This window comes from Charadrius vociferus, unplaced genomic scaffold (genome assembly GCF_000708025.1).
Source record: "Charadrius vociferus isolate BGI_N301 unplaced genomic scaffold, ASM70802v2 scaffold346, whole genome shotgun sequence".
In the NCBI taxonomy this organism is placed as follows: domain Eukaryota; kingdom Metazoa; phylum Chordata; class Aves; order Charadriiformes; family Charadriidae; genus Charadrius; species Charadrius vociferus.
Genome location: NW_009648899.1, coordinates 598,604 through 614,207, shown reverse-complemented (window position 1 = coordinate 614,207; position 15,604 = coordinate 598,604). Strand labels below are relative to the sequence as shown.

The 15,604-nt window shown below is 52.5% G+C and overlaps 1 protein-coding gene across 1 annotated transcript in view; it reads left to right on the top strand.

Annotated features, from left to right (window-relative positions):
- Positions 1–573: 573 nt before the first annotated feature.
- Positions 574–15,604, top strand: part of TAB1 (TGF-beta activated kinase 1/MAP3K7 binding protein 1) — a 33,644-nt gene continuing 18,613 nt past the window's right edge. Inside the window, exons 1-4 of the mRNA XM_009887172.1 lie at positions 574–627; positions 1,628–1,720; positions 11,241–11,478; positions 12,942–13,087. Coding sequence (XP_009885474.1) covers positions 574–627; positions 1,628–1,720; positions 11,241–11,478; positions 12,942–13,087 — 531 coding nt within the window. The remainder of the gene's footprint in view (positions 628–1,627; positions 1,721–11,240; positions 11,479–12,941; positions 13,088–15,604) is intronic.

Genomic DNA, 15,604 nt, shown 5'->3' with positions numbered 1-15,604 from the left:
GACCTCGCTCTGCGTTTTATCCTCTCCCACCCACCCCCCCAACCTCCTTTCCCTGGAATGCTTTCCTCTCCGTAATTTGTGAGGAAGGGGGCAGGGGAAAAAGGGGGATCTAAGGAGGGTGGCGGGGAGGGCGCGGGGTGCCAGGGGGAAGGTCTCTCCCTCTTCCCGTGACGCCAATCCTATGGCTGCCCCTGCAAGAAGGTCACTGGGATTAAGGGAGTGAGAGCTGCAGCACCGAGCCGGCAGGGAGAGATTGAGGTCTCGGCCGGGGAGTGGAGAAGGGAGGGCTGGGAGAGGGAGTGGAGGAGACACATGCGTACCGGAGCAAGGCAGAGAGGCGTCAGGCTGGCTTTGGGAAAAATAAAATAAAAGCAGTGCCAGGCGGGGGAAATGAGGAGGGAAAGGAAAGGTGGCCTGCTGCTGGCGGTGGGGTTGGATGGATGGTGTCCTCTCTGGGTGACATGACTCGGAGGGTGGCCAGAGAGCCCCGGGACAGCTGAGGATGTGATTAATGCAGGCAGTCCATCTGTCCGTCTGTCCATCTGCCTGGGTTTGTTTACAGTACAGCACATGATGCCGGGAGCAGGCTGGCTGCACCCGGGCTGCCGCTGGGCACCGGCCGAGGGGGTATGTGTGCCCCCCGTGCCTGGCCGGCTGGAGCCAAGCCAGCCTGCGCGCCTGGGGATGATGGATGTGATGTGACCTACAAAGGCTCTCCCACTGCTAATCTCTGTGGCAGAATTTCCTCTTTCTCTCTCTCTCCCTCTTGGTCTGGTGGTGGTGTTTTGTTTTTTTCTTCCCCTTCATCCGAGCACTGCGGGATTTTGGCTTCCCAGAGGCACCAGGTGAGGGAGAGAGAACAGGAAATATGTTTATTTTTTTTTAATTAGGCACCTACTCTGCTTCAGAGTATCTCAGATGCTATTGGCTCGCTCTCTGAGCTCAGCTCCGTGCCCTGCAAAGTCTACCTGGGCAAGGAGCCCTTCCCGGGGACCGGCATCTCCTTGGGACCCCGCGTCATTTCCCTGCTGTCTCTCTGACCTTGACAGAGGACAGGACTGGATTTACCCCCGGCACTTCACTCAGCCGCGGAAATTAAAATCCTTTTGCAGGAGCTGGAGGTGCTCCTGGTCAGCGGTCCAGCATGGGAGGCTGGCCTGGCCGTCGTGGCGCGAGGCTACGCGTGCGCCTCTTCTCTCTCGAAATACGAATGAATTCCTTCTCCTGCTTTTCCACTGGCTTGGTCTTGTCTCTCCTCCTGAGCATGTCTCCCTCCACAAAGCCGGGGAGCCACAAGCTCACTCCAGATATTTAGTTGTGGTTTTGTTTTTTGTTTTAAGCTTGAGACTAAGAGGGGTACTCATGGGCATTAAAGTCCTATCTCAGGCTGTCACATTTATGGCCCCGTCCATAAATTGGTCAAACTTTGCTGGAAAAAGACTAATTCATGTTTTTTTTGCCCTTCTCACTCCCTCTGGGAGAGGGTTCAGCGGCTCTGAAGGCCAAGGCCTTCCACTGTACATCTATTTGTGATTGGGGTTTTATCCGTTTGCTTTTGTGCTCTTGTGCCCTTCAGTTTAAATGGCGCTTTTTCCTCCCTGGTGTTTTCCCCTGGGTGTATTTATAGGCTGTGATCGCATCCGCACTTAGCCTTTCTATCACCAGGCTCTACCAGCTAAACTCTTCTGGTGGCGACGGGGTCTCCCTCCGCGTGGTCTCTGTGAGTCCTTCCTTTCACCCACTCTGCCATGCACAGGGAGCACCTTGCCTGCCATCTCCTGAGATCTCATTTGCCTTCATCCTGCTCGTGGCATGGGTGGTCCATCATCTCCCCGGGGCGAACTGGAGGCTCCTTTTGCCCCATTTCACGTGATGAGCTTTCACTGAGAGCAGAAGTTCTCGTGATCGCTTCCCCAGGCAGTGACCTTGTGCTCAGGTCATGCTGCCTTTTAGCAGACTTTGTGATGGCACGGAGGTGCGTATGGCTTTCTACCAACAGGCAGCAACACTGGCTCCTGCCCATGGAGTCTGCAGCCCAAGTGAGATGGCGGCAGATCTCCAGGGAGACCTGCAGGATCAGGAACAGATGGGGTGACTGAAGGTTATTTATGTTCCTCCTTGCTGAGGAGGAGATGGGATAGGTTTGACAAGGAGGATGCTAAACTATGGAAAGAGGTTAGCAATTCTGGAGCATCTGTCCACCGTGACAGTGTTGTGAGGCAGCTCAGGTTTCTTGGGTGCTTTGGAGGTCAGGCACAGCAGAGTGAGTATGCATCTCCCTATAGAAAGGTTGCCTGGCATGGGTGCTGGCAAGCGGTGGTGGTCCTGCAGAGTGCCCATGTCAGGTTTGATATTCAGCCTCAGCATCAGCCATTTCTCTGCTGCTGCCTGTCCCAGATACACTTGCCTGGAAGAAGCAGCACCTTGTAGTGCAGGGATGCAGCGCTGTGGAGCAGTCCCTCCTGAGCATCTCTGCTGCGGATGCCTCCGAGGGCATCTGGATCTTGCAGTGAGGGGACTTGTCCAGTCTGGCCGGACTGAGGCTTGCACAACAAAAGCAATGAGCTGCTGGAAGATCCCGGAGGCTTCCCCACCTCTCTGTGGGGAAAAGCAGAACAACTCCCTCCCTATTCCCAGTGGCGGTGACGAGAAAACAAGCATCTTGCCCTGTTGCAATGGGTGGCTGGGGTTTTCTGTTGACTCCTGGTCTTTCAAGGCATTGCTCCATGCCATGCCCCTTCGCTTGCCACCGGCTGCAACACAGAGGTGTACTCTGAGCTGAGCTGCATCACACAGCCAGTGCCCTACAGTAGATGGGACATGGGTGCATGGGTAGGTTCTTTACCCCGTGTTGTGGTTTAATCCCAACCAGCAGCTAGAACCACACAGCTGCTTGCTCACTCCCCCCAGTTTGGATGGGGGAGACAACTGGAAGAGTAAAAGTGAGAAAAAAACCCTTGTGGATGGGTAGACCACCTATGCCTAATAGGAAGAGCAAAAGCTGTGCATGCAAGCAAAGCAAAACAAGTAATTTCATTCACCACTTCCCATCAGCAGGCAGGTGTTCAGCCATCTCCAGGAAAGCAGGGATCACACAGAATGGCTACTTGGGAACACAAACACCATCGCTCTGAATGTCCCCACCTTCCTTCTTCTTCCCCCAAATTCATATACTGAGCATGACATCACATGGCATGGAATATCCCTTTGGTCAGTCATGATCATCTGTCCCACCCATGTCCCCTTCCAATTTCATGTGCACTCCCAGCCTGCTTGCTGGCGGGGCGGTGTGAGGAACAGAAAAGGCCTCGACTGCTTAGCAACAACGAAAACCAGTGCGCTATCAAAAGCATTTCTCATCCCAAATCCAAACCATAGCACTATACCAGCTGCTAATACAATAAGTTAACTCCATCCCAACTGAAACCACAACACCACCCTGCCCTGTGAACCTGCTTTCAGCTCGCTTAGATGGCCCAACAGCTGGAACCAGTAGAGCAACAGCTGGAGCTACTGGAGCTGGGTGACCCACACCGAGCTGGAGCTGCGCAGCAGGATTGTTCTTGAAATAAAGCAGGCGAGCGTGGGCACAGCCCTATGTAATCCCATCGCACCCTGACCCACAGTGGTCTCCGCAGCCGGCGCGGGGGTGCTGAGAGGCTCCTTTGCGACCCACAGGCGTTGGATGTAGCGCTGCCTCCATAAATAAGTAAAATGCTAATTGAAACAGGTTGTTCCAGGCGCTCCCAACTGCTTGGAAACCTGCTCACTGGAGAAACCGAAGCGCTGTTCGATGTAAAGGCAAAAGGAACTTGCTTTTTGGAAGCAGGCCCCACTAGGTGGCTTGAGTGAGAGTATTTCCAACTGCAGCCACGCAGGCAGAGCAGCCCATTAAAGCTTTCCACATGGATTGAGATCTCTCTGGCGCCAAGGGCATTGCCCCTCTGGGGAGAGAGGTCCAGTGAGGAGAGGCGCTGCCTGCCCTCCTTCTCCTCCTCCATTGCCTGCTGCCGTTGCCACCACATCCCCTGGCTGGTGGGACCACGCAGATGTTTCAAGCTGGGATGGGGAGCTCTGTCCCCTGTCTCTGCAGGCATGTCCCGTCCCGTCCCAGGCAGCTCCGGCAGAGCACGCAAGGCAGGTGAAGGACAGGAACCGTGTCCCTGGCCTCACTGTGACAGGCTGGCACCTGTGAGCTAGAGGACAGGGACAAGTCCCAGCATGGCAGGGAGCCCCGTCTCCTGTCTTGCCGGCGGGTCTTGGCTTGCCATGCTGACTCCCAGCTTACAACACCTGTTGCCTCTTCCCCCCACGCCGCCCTTTGCCATACGGAAAGGACACCTGGCGTGGGCTTCCGGTGGCAGTTAAACCGAGCCTTAGAGCCCAGGGGCCATGTTAGTCTGAAACCAGCTAGCTGCAACCTTCACCTTCTTTCTGTCCCAGCTAAATTTAGCTGAGGTGTTCCCTGTGTTCGTGGACCATAGCCCACGCTCTCTGCCTCTGCTCCTCCACATGATTTTTGCCCCAGCCACCACAGTCACTGGTTATGTGCTTGTGAGATACGTTGGTGCATGATGAAAGTAAGTTGGCAGTTCAAAGCACGTGCTTTGAGTCAAGCTCTAGGTATGGTTCTTCATGGGATCCCCTTCCTTGGGTTGGCTTCAAAAGGTTTTTTTGGGGGATTGCTGTCACTGGGATTGGGTGAAAGGCCACGTCAGAAGATGAGCAATAAAGGTGCAGATACACAGGGTGATTCGGGGTTGGATGCAGCAGGTCGTGTTGTTTCCAGTATAGCATTTCCAGGAAAGATCTTAGAGCAGGAACAAATCTCATTAATGGCATTTGCAGGTAAAATTTTAAGGAATAGCACATATCGGCCAAATCTGCTATTTCAAAACAGGAGAGGCACACAAGTGAGGAACAGAGAAACTGTATGGAGATGAAACATAGCTAAAGCAAACATTTGTGGCAAAACAAGGCAGCAGAGAGGACTGGTGTGGTGGTGAGAGGAGCAGGCGCAGGTGGCAGTGGATACGGTCCTCCACCTAGGTTGGCACAGCCAAGCCGAGGAGGGAGAGATGCGTTGCTAGAAAGAAAACTGAACTCTTCCTCGTGGAAAAAGACGTGACTTTTGGGCAGTCACTTTGCTGAGCAGCGACCTAGTGATGTAGGCACCACCTGGAAAGCACAGAAGGACCTGGATACCACCATGGAGGTGTGGGCATGGGGAGTTGTCACTAGTAGTGGTGGGACAGCAGATGCTATTTGACTACGGCAAGAGCGTGAGATCTGCAGGACTGGATGGAGCTTCCCAAAGTCGCTCTCTGGGACACAGCCCCCTCTTTCACCAGCAGGTCCCTTCCCATGGGAAAGCTCTTCCTTCCTCCCCTGGGTGGCATGCATGGCTGCTTGGCCAGCTGCCATTGGAGACTTCCCGGCTGCTGGTTCCCAGGGTGCCCCAGCATGGCCCAGGGCTTGGGCTGCTGCACAGGGGAAGATCAACCAGGGTTCCCTAGCACGGGTCTGGCAGGAGGTGGAAGGGTTAATGGCTGGCCTGTTGGCTGCCAAGCCATGTGTGAAAAATAATGCCGGCTGGCCAGGAAAGCCTGTCCCAGATCCCGTGGCAGGAATTAGGGATGCAGAGCCCTTCTCCCCTCCATCACCTGCTCTGGCTCAGCCCCGGCTGGGGAGGTGGTGGGCTGGGGATCTGGTGCCACGTGGCTGCTGGCCAGGGAGGGTGAGCTGGGATGGAGGTGCTGGCATACCCGGGCTCTTCCCTCGCCCAAAGCTCAGGGAAATTGGGTACAAATGGGTATGAGGAGGCTGGTCCCCTCCAGCACCTGCACAGGGCTCAGATACTCCATCGAGACCGTGGGCAGGAGTCGCTCGCTGCCTGCGTGGTGCCTGCTGGAGGGAATAAATATAGGCTGCCTGTTTCCAAGCTGCCAGTCCCATGCGTATCAAAAGCTGCATATGTTTCCTTCAAAATGAACTAAATACAAGTAGATTTAATGATGATTATAATAATAATAATAATCCACGTCTGTGCAGAGCTCTCCAAAGCTTTCCAGAAACTCCATTTGCGAGTGGCTGCATGAAAATGAAAGCCAGATCAGTTCTGCCAGTTTATCGTTTGCACTCTTCCCTTGCTCTTGCTTTCTTTTTTAACAGATTTATTCCTGGTCATTACCAGATCAGACACAGAAGAGGTTATTGCTTTATTCTGCCCAAGGTGGATTTGATTTGAAGTCCCACGAGGAATATTATGTGACTATTTCCTCTCTCTAATAGAATAAAAAGGGGGTTTGAGAGAGGGAGAGACAACACGCACTGCGACAGAGCCTGTGACCAGCGGGCACTGCAGTGAGCCCAAGCAGGCGGCTTGACAGAAACCCTTTTCAGCCTCATCCCCGCTATGACCATTTTGGGGATCTCGGGGATGAAGTCAGGAGGCAGCATGACAAACTCCCGGGATGAGGTGCAGGAAAATCCTAGTGCACTGCCGGAGGCTGGCGGTGCCGTGGCTCCATCACATGATGCTCAGGAGCGTCTGAGGCAGGGCTGGGGATGGGCAGTGTGGTGGAAAGCCTCACATGATGTTCAGGAGGTTTTGCCTGGCTTTCTACAGGGCTGAGCCTGCAGCGAGGAGGTGGGGAGGGACTGGAGAGCCTCTCCTCTGAGGGCTCATCTCTCGCCTTTGCCTCTGGCAAAATCAGATCCCCCAGTTCACAGTGAGAGGGAAAAAAAAAAAGATATTTTATGGTGGAATGCAACCTTTTGCCTGTTCTGCACTATTCTTGCTGTAATGAGCCCTTGCACACCTGTAATGGCTAGCATGAGCCCCTTGAGAAACCAGGACAGGGAAACTCTCAGCCTCTTCCCATCTCCCCCCTGCAGTGCTTAGCATTACATTCATTTTGCTGCGTCTTTTGGCAAGTTGCTCTGTCTCTGTCAGCTTTGCCCGGCTTTGGGCTTCACTTGGTGCCTTGGAGCTCTTTGATGGAAACAGAAGTCTAGGAAAATCATTGCAAGAACTTGTGTGGAGGTGATGTTTAAGGAGTGGTGAAGTCAAGAAAAGCTGGGTCCCAGCAGCAACGCTGGGTTGGTGACATCTTCTCCATGTGCTGTTTTATGTCCTTTTTTTTGAGCATAGCCGAATATATTATTGCTTATTAAATGCACACCTCCAGACAGGCCACACACCTGCCCAATTAACATTGCTCTTGGAGGCTTAAGGAAACCCTCTCAACCTATAAATCTAGTTACTTGAAGTCCTATTAACTGACTTGAACAGCCTCACTGAAGAAATGAGGCTGCTGAGGTGCACAAAGCTGGGGATGGATGGATGGATGGATGGTTTTCGTCACCAAGCATCAGAAAGCGGCTAATGATCTTCTTCCATGGAGCGAAAGGATGGGCTGTGTTTGGGGGTCAGGATGCAGTGCTTTGCGCCCGCCTTCCATCTGCCTTCCAACAGGTCACTTCCCTGCATCTTGGTGCTCAGTCAGGAGAAGACTCCTGCCATCTTCTCTTTGCCTCCTCTTTGCATCTGGATGAGTATATTGAACCATTTTATTAGTGGCTGTAGGCAAGACTTTGTGCAGCGAGGCTTCGCTCTGCCAAACGGGGGTAGAAGGAAGGAGCAGCGGTAATGAAGGTTTGTGCCAGTGCTGCTGGTAGCTGGCATGTCTTCAGAAGCGCCACAGATGTGATGGGAATGGGAATGTAAATGCTTCATCCTTACAAACTTGGTGCTTTGTTCATAATCCAGGCAGCATTCATACTGCACCTGCTGCCCGCATCATCCCTGCACGGGCATGGATTTTGAAATCAAGGAAATAAAAAATACTTGCTCTTTCTAAGATGACTTGCCACATCACTGAGCTTCCACCCACCAGCCCCCTTCCCAACAAGAAACAGCTGCCATGGATAAAGTGTGCGACAGTTTCTCCTGAGGGCTACAAGATCTGAGCTCTCATAGTTACTATTTTTTTCTAGAAAATTGTTTGTGCACCAGTTGCAATATTTTCTGGGTACAGACATCACAGGGATAAAATAGGTGACACTGCCTGTCAGCAGCAGCAGTGATTGCCTCTTCTCCTGCTGTCTGGCTCTGCCTGCCTGGGCTGAAACCTCTGGTTTGAGCCTGCCCCTTCTTGCCCAGCCAGTGTTATCCCATCCAGCTCAAGGCTGCTGTGCACAGCAGATCCTCATGGCATTTTGCTGTGCCGTGAGGGCAGTGGTAGGCTGGCAAAAGGAGCAAGCTCTCTCCACTGCCATTGGCTTTGCCCTGATTGCAGCACCAGGGAGTGGAGCATGGACCAGAGCTGATACTAGTCATGAGGAAAACATGGAGAGGTGACATCCCTTAAAGTACTGTGCTTTAGTCCATAGAAAGCTTTCCTAAGGACAAAGAGTACTGTGGGGTGGCTGTTTCGGGACACAGAAGATAAGCATTTGCAGTGACTTGTTCTGCTCACAAGTGAGAATACCCTTAGTGGAATCTCCCCAAAAAACTCCTAAGATAATTTTAAATCAGCTGTTTGCATGTAAATCATACCTTGGGCACCTCCAGGCTGCCAAACAGGTTTGTCTTCATAGGAGAGAAGTTGTGGCATCTTGGCTGACCGAAGATGGAGAAAGGAAGTTAGGAATGCCACCTCTGCTTGAAAATTAGGGAGAGGGAGATGCCCCTCTGGACTCGACTCCGAGCTGTGTCTTTACAATGTGCCAGCGTAAAAAGGTATGAAAAAGCAAATGCAAACCGGAATTATTCTGCTGCTTTTACTCACAGATGAGAGCTCTTCCAGCAAACCCAAAGATAAGAGTAGAGGGAAGGTGTGTATCAGGATATAAGCAGAGTAAACAGAGGTGTCTCTGGGGAGGGGACATTACAGAAGTTCATTCATCCCAAATGAGTAAGCAGAGACTCGCAATACAGTCCATTGCAAGGGTTGACCTGACTCAGGGAATCGACATTTTGCCAGTTTTGAGCCCTAAACCAAAACTGAACACCAGACTATGCCACTTTTGAGGCTGTTTCTCATCTTCCAAAGAGGACATATGCTTTCTGTCTAATGCTGTGGAAAACTGAGCACCCACTTTGTAATCCCAATATAGGGAAGTTGGTACTTCAGGTGGCAGCATCGGCGCTGTCACAGCCTCACATTGGGACGTTGCTTCAGGAGTCTGTCAGCTCCCCCTCAGGTTAGAGGAACATGCTGTTACTGCCAGTGGTCCTAGGCAGTCCTGTCAGCCCAGCCTGTTGTGAAGGTGAGACTTCCCACTGAAAGAGCCTGGCTGTAATTGTGTGCAATTTTGCTGCTTTCCAAACTATTCAGGCTGAAATTTTGAAGACCAGGCCTTTGCTTCAGGCAGAGGAGATTTTTATTTAATTTTCACGGGCAATTTCTGCAAAGTGTGATCAATCTCGATTTTCAAGAAGAAGGAGGAGGAGGACATCTCAGTTGTTTTACTTCCAAGCTTGAAAAGCTCTTGTGAATTTTCAGATAACCCATACAGTCCCCATGCTCAGGAACACTGGCTTCCAGCTTTTTCTGTTTGCTCTAGCGTGTCAAAAATGCGCCCAATCTCAGCAACCCAAGTGTGACCCAATTATGAGCCTTGTGGTGGAATAATAATATTGTTGTCAGTAGATACTTGTTAGAGTCTGGCACCTGAAACGTGGTCAGCATTGAGTATCTGCCGAAGGGCTGTTGCGGACTGTGAGTATGGTTCTTCCTCTGGTTCTTGATGCCACAGGTCAAATAGCAGAGGTCTGTGCTGTGGATCTCAGGCATCCAACCCCACCAGTCATAGATGGTGTATTGGGTTGGCATTAATCAATAGTTAATTTTCCCTGCACTTACAAAGCTGCTTCTCCGCTTTCTGGGTTGTCTGCTGTGTCCTCTTCTGGTGCTTGGTTGGGTTAAGTGGCACTGGCGTCCTTCTGACCTAGCAAACTCTCAACCTACCTCGACTCCCTCCAGGAGACTTGGCCACCTCACCTTGTATGCTGCTTCTCCTTCTGGGTTGGGCGGCGGTTCCAAGGGTGCCAGGCTCCTGTTGCACAGACAACCCCGAGGCTAGCAGAGTGCCCTGGTGACTTCCTAGTGCACATCATATCTATGTTCACCCCATGCTTGAGGTGTGATTTCCCATCTGCCTGGGGCCCTTGGAGGCAGCCTGCAGTCTGGCTGTTCCTACTGAGGGTCTGCAAAGAAAAATCTATACGTGCTGCCCTAATCTTCCCCTCTTTCTCCTATGGCTGCGAGGGGAAGCTGTTTATTTGAGTTGTAGGACTGGGGCTGCTGTAAATACTTCGCTGCTTTGGTGAACGTGCTGTGTCAAAGAGGTACAGCCTTGTGGCAGGTGACAAAGGCTAAGCCCGTGAGTGAAGATTAGACCAGCAACTGCGGATTATGGCATTTCTACCTGGACTCGCCCTTAATTCTATCTGATTTAAAATAACATGAAGCGGCAGTGGCGGTGACAAGTAGGGAGGACTCTTGGTGGCCCTGCCCGGTGGACCTGAAGCAGGGATGTTTGGCCTGTGAAATCTGTTGGGAAGGTTGGAGGGTGTTGGCATATGGGTGAGCGGGCAGGAGGACGGGTGGTGTCATGGGCTGGGCTGATGGAAAACTGGTGGAGAGAGGTGTGTGATGTGCAGGGAGATGGGGAGAGCGGTAGTGCGGCAGAATGGAGCTGCAGAGCAAGCAGGGCTGTGGATTGGGGGGGGGTGGATGGGCAGAAGAGCATAGTAGCTGTATAGATAAAATTAGTGAACAAATGCGTGTTAGAAACAATGAATTCCTGGAAGGGAAAGGAGTGGGTGGGAGAATAAATGCAGACTAAGAGGATTTCCACTACTTGGAGCCCTCGTACGCAGGCACCAGCACCAAAACCATATCCCAATTTACACTCCATGTCGCCTCCCTGTGTGTCTGTGGGAAGCCACCCTTACTCCAGACTGCAACTGCTTTACATCGCTTTAGATCAGATGGATAAAAAGGCTCAAATCTAAAAGTGTCTTATTTTAAGTTAATCCTCAGAAATAAAATGAGACCATTGCCCCGTAAATTCCCTGTGGCTACAGCCCAGGGAAGGCAGCGGGACAGGAGCTCAGCAGAGCAGAGAGGTGCCTGCAAAGGATGTCTGTCCCCTGCAGACCTCTGCTCCTTTGCGCTGGTCCAGAGAGATGAGGCTTGCCCTGATGTGTCTCCTGCCTCCCTCCCCGCCAGGTGTTCTCCATCGTGGTGTTTGGCTCCATTGTCAATGAAGGGTACGTGAACCGCCTGGACGAGTCACAAGAGCACTGCATTTTCAACCGCAATCGCAATGCCTGCAACTATGGCATTACCGTGGGTGTCCTCGCCTTCCTCAGCTGCCTTCTTTACCTGGCTCTGGATGCCTACTTCCCGCAGATCAGCAGCGTCAAGGACCGCAAGAAGGCAGTGCTCTCGGACATCGGAGTTTCGGGTAAGCTTGCTGGCTGGCTGGCTGGCCATAGTGCTCCTCTCTGCTGGCAAGGGAGAGGGATAGAGCTTCTGACACCTTGCAGGTCAAGTCCCTCCTAGCAGGGAAGTCTGTGTTCCTTACTCTCTCAGGTCTTCTCTCTCTCTCTCCTTTTCTTTCCTCAATCTGGCTGATGCCTCTCTGCTGTTCTCCATAGGTGTAGCTCAGGGAGCCCTTTAAAATCAGCAGGTCTTGCCTCCCTGCACGCTTATGCTTGCCAAGGCCAAGTGTTGATGTCTCTGGAGATGATACTTCCTTCTTTTCCAGCTCCAGGTGATTGAACCCTATATATTTTAACATAAAAAACGTTGAGGGTTTTATGCAGGCTGACTAAACCAGTCCTCCTAGGTTACCTGGCATTCCCCATGGGAACAGCTGTGCGGGACCTCATCCAGCCCTGAGGCTTATTCTAACTTATAGTCAGATCTCTCCATCCCCAGTAGTGTGTGGAAGTGACAGAGTGATGGTGCCTGTGTACTACATGGATGTGTAACGCCAGTCAGCAGCGTCACAAGGAGGCGCTTTGCTATCATGCTGTGATCCTGAGTCGCTCTCCTGGCTTACTCCGGCCATACAGGCAAATTTTTCCACATCAGGGTCCCCCCACCATGGTTTGTCAAAGGGGCCACGAGTGGAGCGAGGGCAGGATTGGGTGCAGCGCCTGAACTTGTTTAGGACTTCTGGCTTGCAAGTTTGTTCACGGTTAGCCCCTTGCCTAGCAGTCCTGTGTACAGCTAACAGGAGAGGGAGAAGGAGTGAGCCCTGTTTTGTTGCCACTTAAGAACACCCATTTCCCTTGCTGCGGGGTATCTGCCTGCACCTAGCAGAGAGGCTGAGTCCCACTCCTCTCCACCAGCTGCCAGTCTGGACTCGGGGCTCACCCCTATCTTCACCCCTTTCCCATGGTTGCAGTATGTTAATGATCCTTCAGCACCTTTCCACCTTTCGTCCATGTGAGTCCCTTAGCCTGTGCTGTCTCTGTGCAACTGCAGGCTGACTGCTTTCCACTCTTTTGCAGCTCCCTTGGAAGGAATTGCTCTTCCTTTGTCCTTGCAGGACAGGGTTGCGAAGCAGTGGCTGTTTCAGAGAGCCCAGGTGATTGCTCCTGTACTGGAAGCCCTTCAGGCTCCCTCCCAAGGCCAAATGCAAGTCCTGTGATCAATCCAAACACGAGCAAATGAACTCTCCTGAGTTACTTTCTGCAGACACCTATCATCACCTTGACAATTTAGCTGTCAGCAAGCCTGACAGTTCGCTTGGGCTTAGACAGGCTGCGCAGTCAGAGTTTGGCCCAGTCTGCTACACACTGGTGGGTCTTGCAGGGTTGAACTTTCCAGAGAAACATGATGTGTTTATGTTCTGTTCACACATACCTTCTTGATGTCTCTCCCCTTCCTTTTCGGCATGCTGGTGGTGGTCCATCCCAGCCTTTTGGGCATTCCTCTGGTTTGTTGGCTTCTGCTTTCTGACCAACCAGTGGCAAGCTTCAAAAAAAGAGGACAACCCAATGAATGAAGGAGGGGATGCAGCCCGAGCAGCCATCACGTTCTCATTCTTCTCCATCTTCACCTGGGTGAGTACAGCAGCCATGATGTTGGATCGAGTGTTCTCTGTAGTGTATTAGCTTGTGGGGAATGGAAGGTGACTGGCTAAGAGTGATTCCCTCTGAGATCTCAGTTCATATGGCTTCTGAGAAGGAAAAGCAGGAAGGGAGGTGGTTAGGAGGCAAACTTGGGAAACAAGGACTCAAAAACTTACATGGAAGAAGGTGCTAGAGCATTAATAAGCACAATGGGAAAGACAGTCCCATATCCCAGTAAGGAGTGTCCTTGACAAACCTCTGATATGACCTTGGACAAGCCAGCTCCCCAGGCATCATTTTCCCTGTCTGTCAGAGGACTTTAACAGCATTTTCACCTCACAGACACTAAGCAGAGAAGGGAGCTCCAGGCTGGGGGTTGCACCCATCTCCCTCCCTGCTTTGCTCCCATCATGTGAAATGTCATCAGTGGCCAGAAGAGGCGGCGACTGATCAGCGCTGATCAGGCGACTGATCCCTCTGGGATCTGCCTCTGCACCCACGACTGCAGCACTGCCTTACTGGGTCGCCTCTTAAAAAGATGATGGAGCTGTCTCGTAAGATTGCCCTTTCCCCAGCAGTTCTTTATTGCTAGTTTCCTGGAAAAAATGTGGTGTGCAATATAAATACCCCCATGGTTTCCTCCTGTCTCTGAAAGCACCAAGCCTGAGTGATTTTGGTCTGAAGTGACAGGATAGTGCCGAGCAGGAAGGCATTTTAGACCAGTCTCCATGTATAAGTCCTTGTGGCTTTATTTTCTCCTCCCACTATGGGCCTTAATGTTGGGCGGAGGCCGGGTAGGAAGGGTGCCATAAGACCAAGAAGCTTCAGAGAGGAAGGGGAACTGCAAAGAATTGTGCAGTCAGCACCCTCGCCAAGGTGACACCAAGCAGGGGCAAGGGACAACAGCGTGTGTGTCCCCCCCGCTAGCTGTGTCCTGCATTCGAGTGCTGCTGAAGAGCCCCTTGCAAGCTCCAGCAGAAAGTGTGACAAAGAGCAAGGCCTTTGTAAGAGGTCCCTCAGGACCCTTTTCAAGGTGCCACCACCTGCCGTGGTCCTCCCTGATGCAGAGGCTTTCGAGTGGCTAAATAGGCATCCTCTTCCCCAGGTTCCTTGGGGTTTTTATTTCAATCAAACACTCTGGTTTGCTCTTCCTAACTGATTCTCCTCCCACACCCCTCTCTCTCCTCACAGGGCTTCCTCACGTTTCTGGCTTTCCGGAGACTCAGAGACATTACTTTTCAGGAAGAATACAACACCCTGTTCCCTAATTCCCCATCCTTGCTGCCTTAGTGCCCCTCGCTGATGGGGGAATTTTGGGGAAGGGGCGAAGGGATGCAGCTGGAGGAGGTTACTGAGCAGAGACGGTTCCAACACCCCAACCACGGATGTGTGGTCACTGCAGGGCACAGTGGGAACACACTAGCCATTGAACTGGAGCGAGGTTATCCATTGAACAGGGGGTTGCCTTCTTGGGAGATGGAACTGGCAATATCTCCTCCTCCTCCTCCGCTCCCTTCACTCCCTCACCCATACCCTAACTAATGCTGCATAACACTGCTGTGCCTTTCTTTTGATGACTGCTCAGACCTAATACTTCAGCCAGGAGATGCCCTCTGCCCCCACCACTTTATCTCCTCCATTTCCTCCCAGCCCTCCTTCCCCAAAAACCTCTCCCCTTGTCACCTGCTAGACTGCTCACCTCTATCAGGGATGCTCTGGGACAATGAGCCATGCCTGCTGGAGTCTGCGTTTCTGAACCCCATGCCTGGGCTCCCTCAGTCCACCAAAGGGTGTCCTGCCTGCAGTGGCAGGAGGCAGAAGTATGCTTGCTAACCATCCCATGGTCTAGGAAGTGGCCACCTTGCCTCCTGCTGCTCCTTCCCAAGGTCTGTGCTGCACTGCGCGGATGTTGGCCGGTGAAGGGGTGACCACTACCTCGTTACTCCAGGTCAAACCCCGCTCTCCTTCCCAGCCTCTGCAGGCAAAATGGCTGCATACATCCAGCCCAGCAGACGAACCTGCTGTGGCGTTGCTGAGGCAGATTGCCTTCCCAGGGGCAGGAGGGGCTGAATGGGATAACCACATGCCAACTGAGCCTCTGCGACCTATGCCACGTGGGTGAAACCCCACCGCCAGGCAGGAGGTGCCCAGCACACCCCAGAGACAGCGGGGAGCCCCAGCAGGCTGCACGCAGCCATCTGGGCTTGCAGCCATCCCTGCCTAGACCTCCTCTCTCCTGGCCAGCTCGTGCTTTCCGTGGGGCAGCCTGAACCTCCATGCTCTCGGGGTTGTTTCACTGGCAGTCTGCCAGGGGGGCCTCGCACACTAATCCGTAACCACTACTAACTCCACTTTTGTTTGTTTCTCTTTCTCGGTACGTTCCCCCTTTCTTTCTCCCCTCTCCGCTTCCCATCTCTTCCCTCCACCTCCTCCCTTAAAGGTGGGCCAGTCATTCCTGGCATATCAGCGTTTCCAGCTGGGTGCCGATTCGGCCCTCTTCTCCCAGGA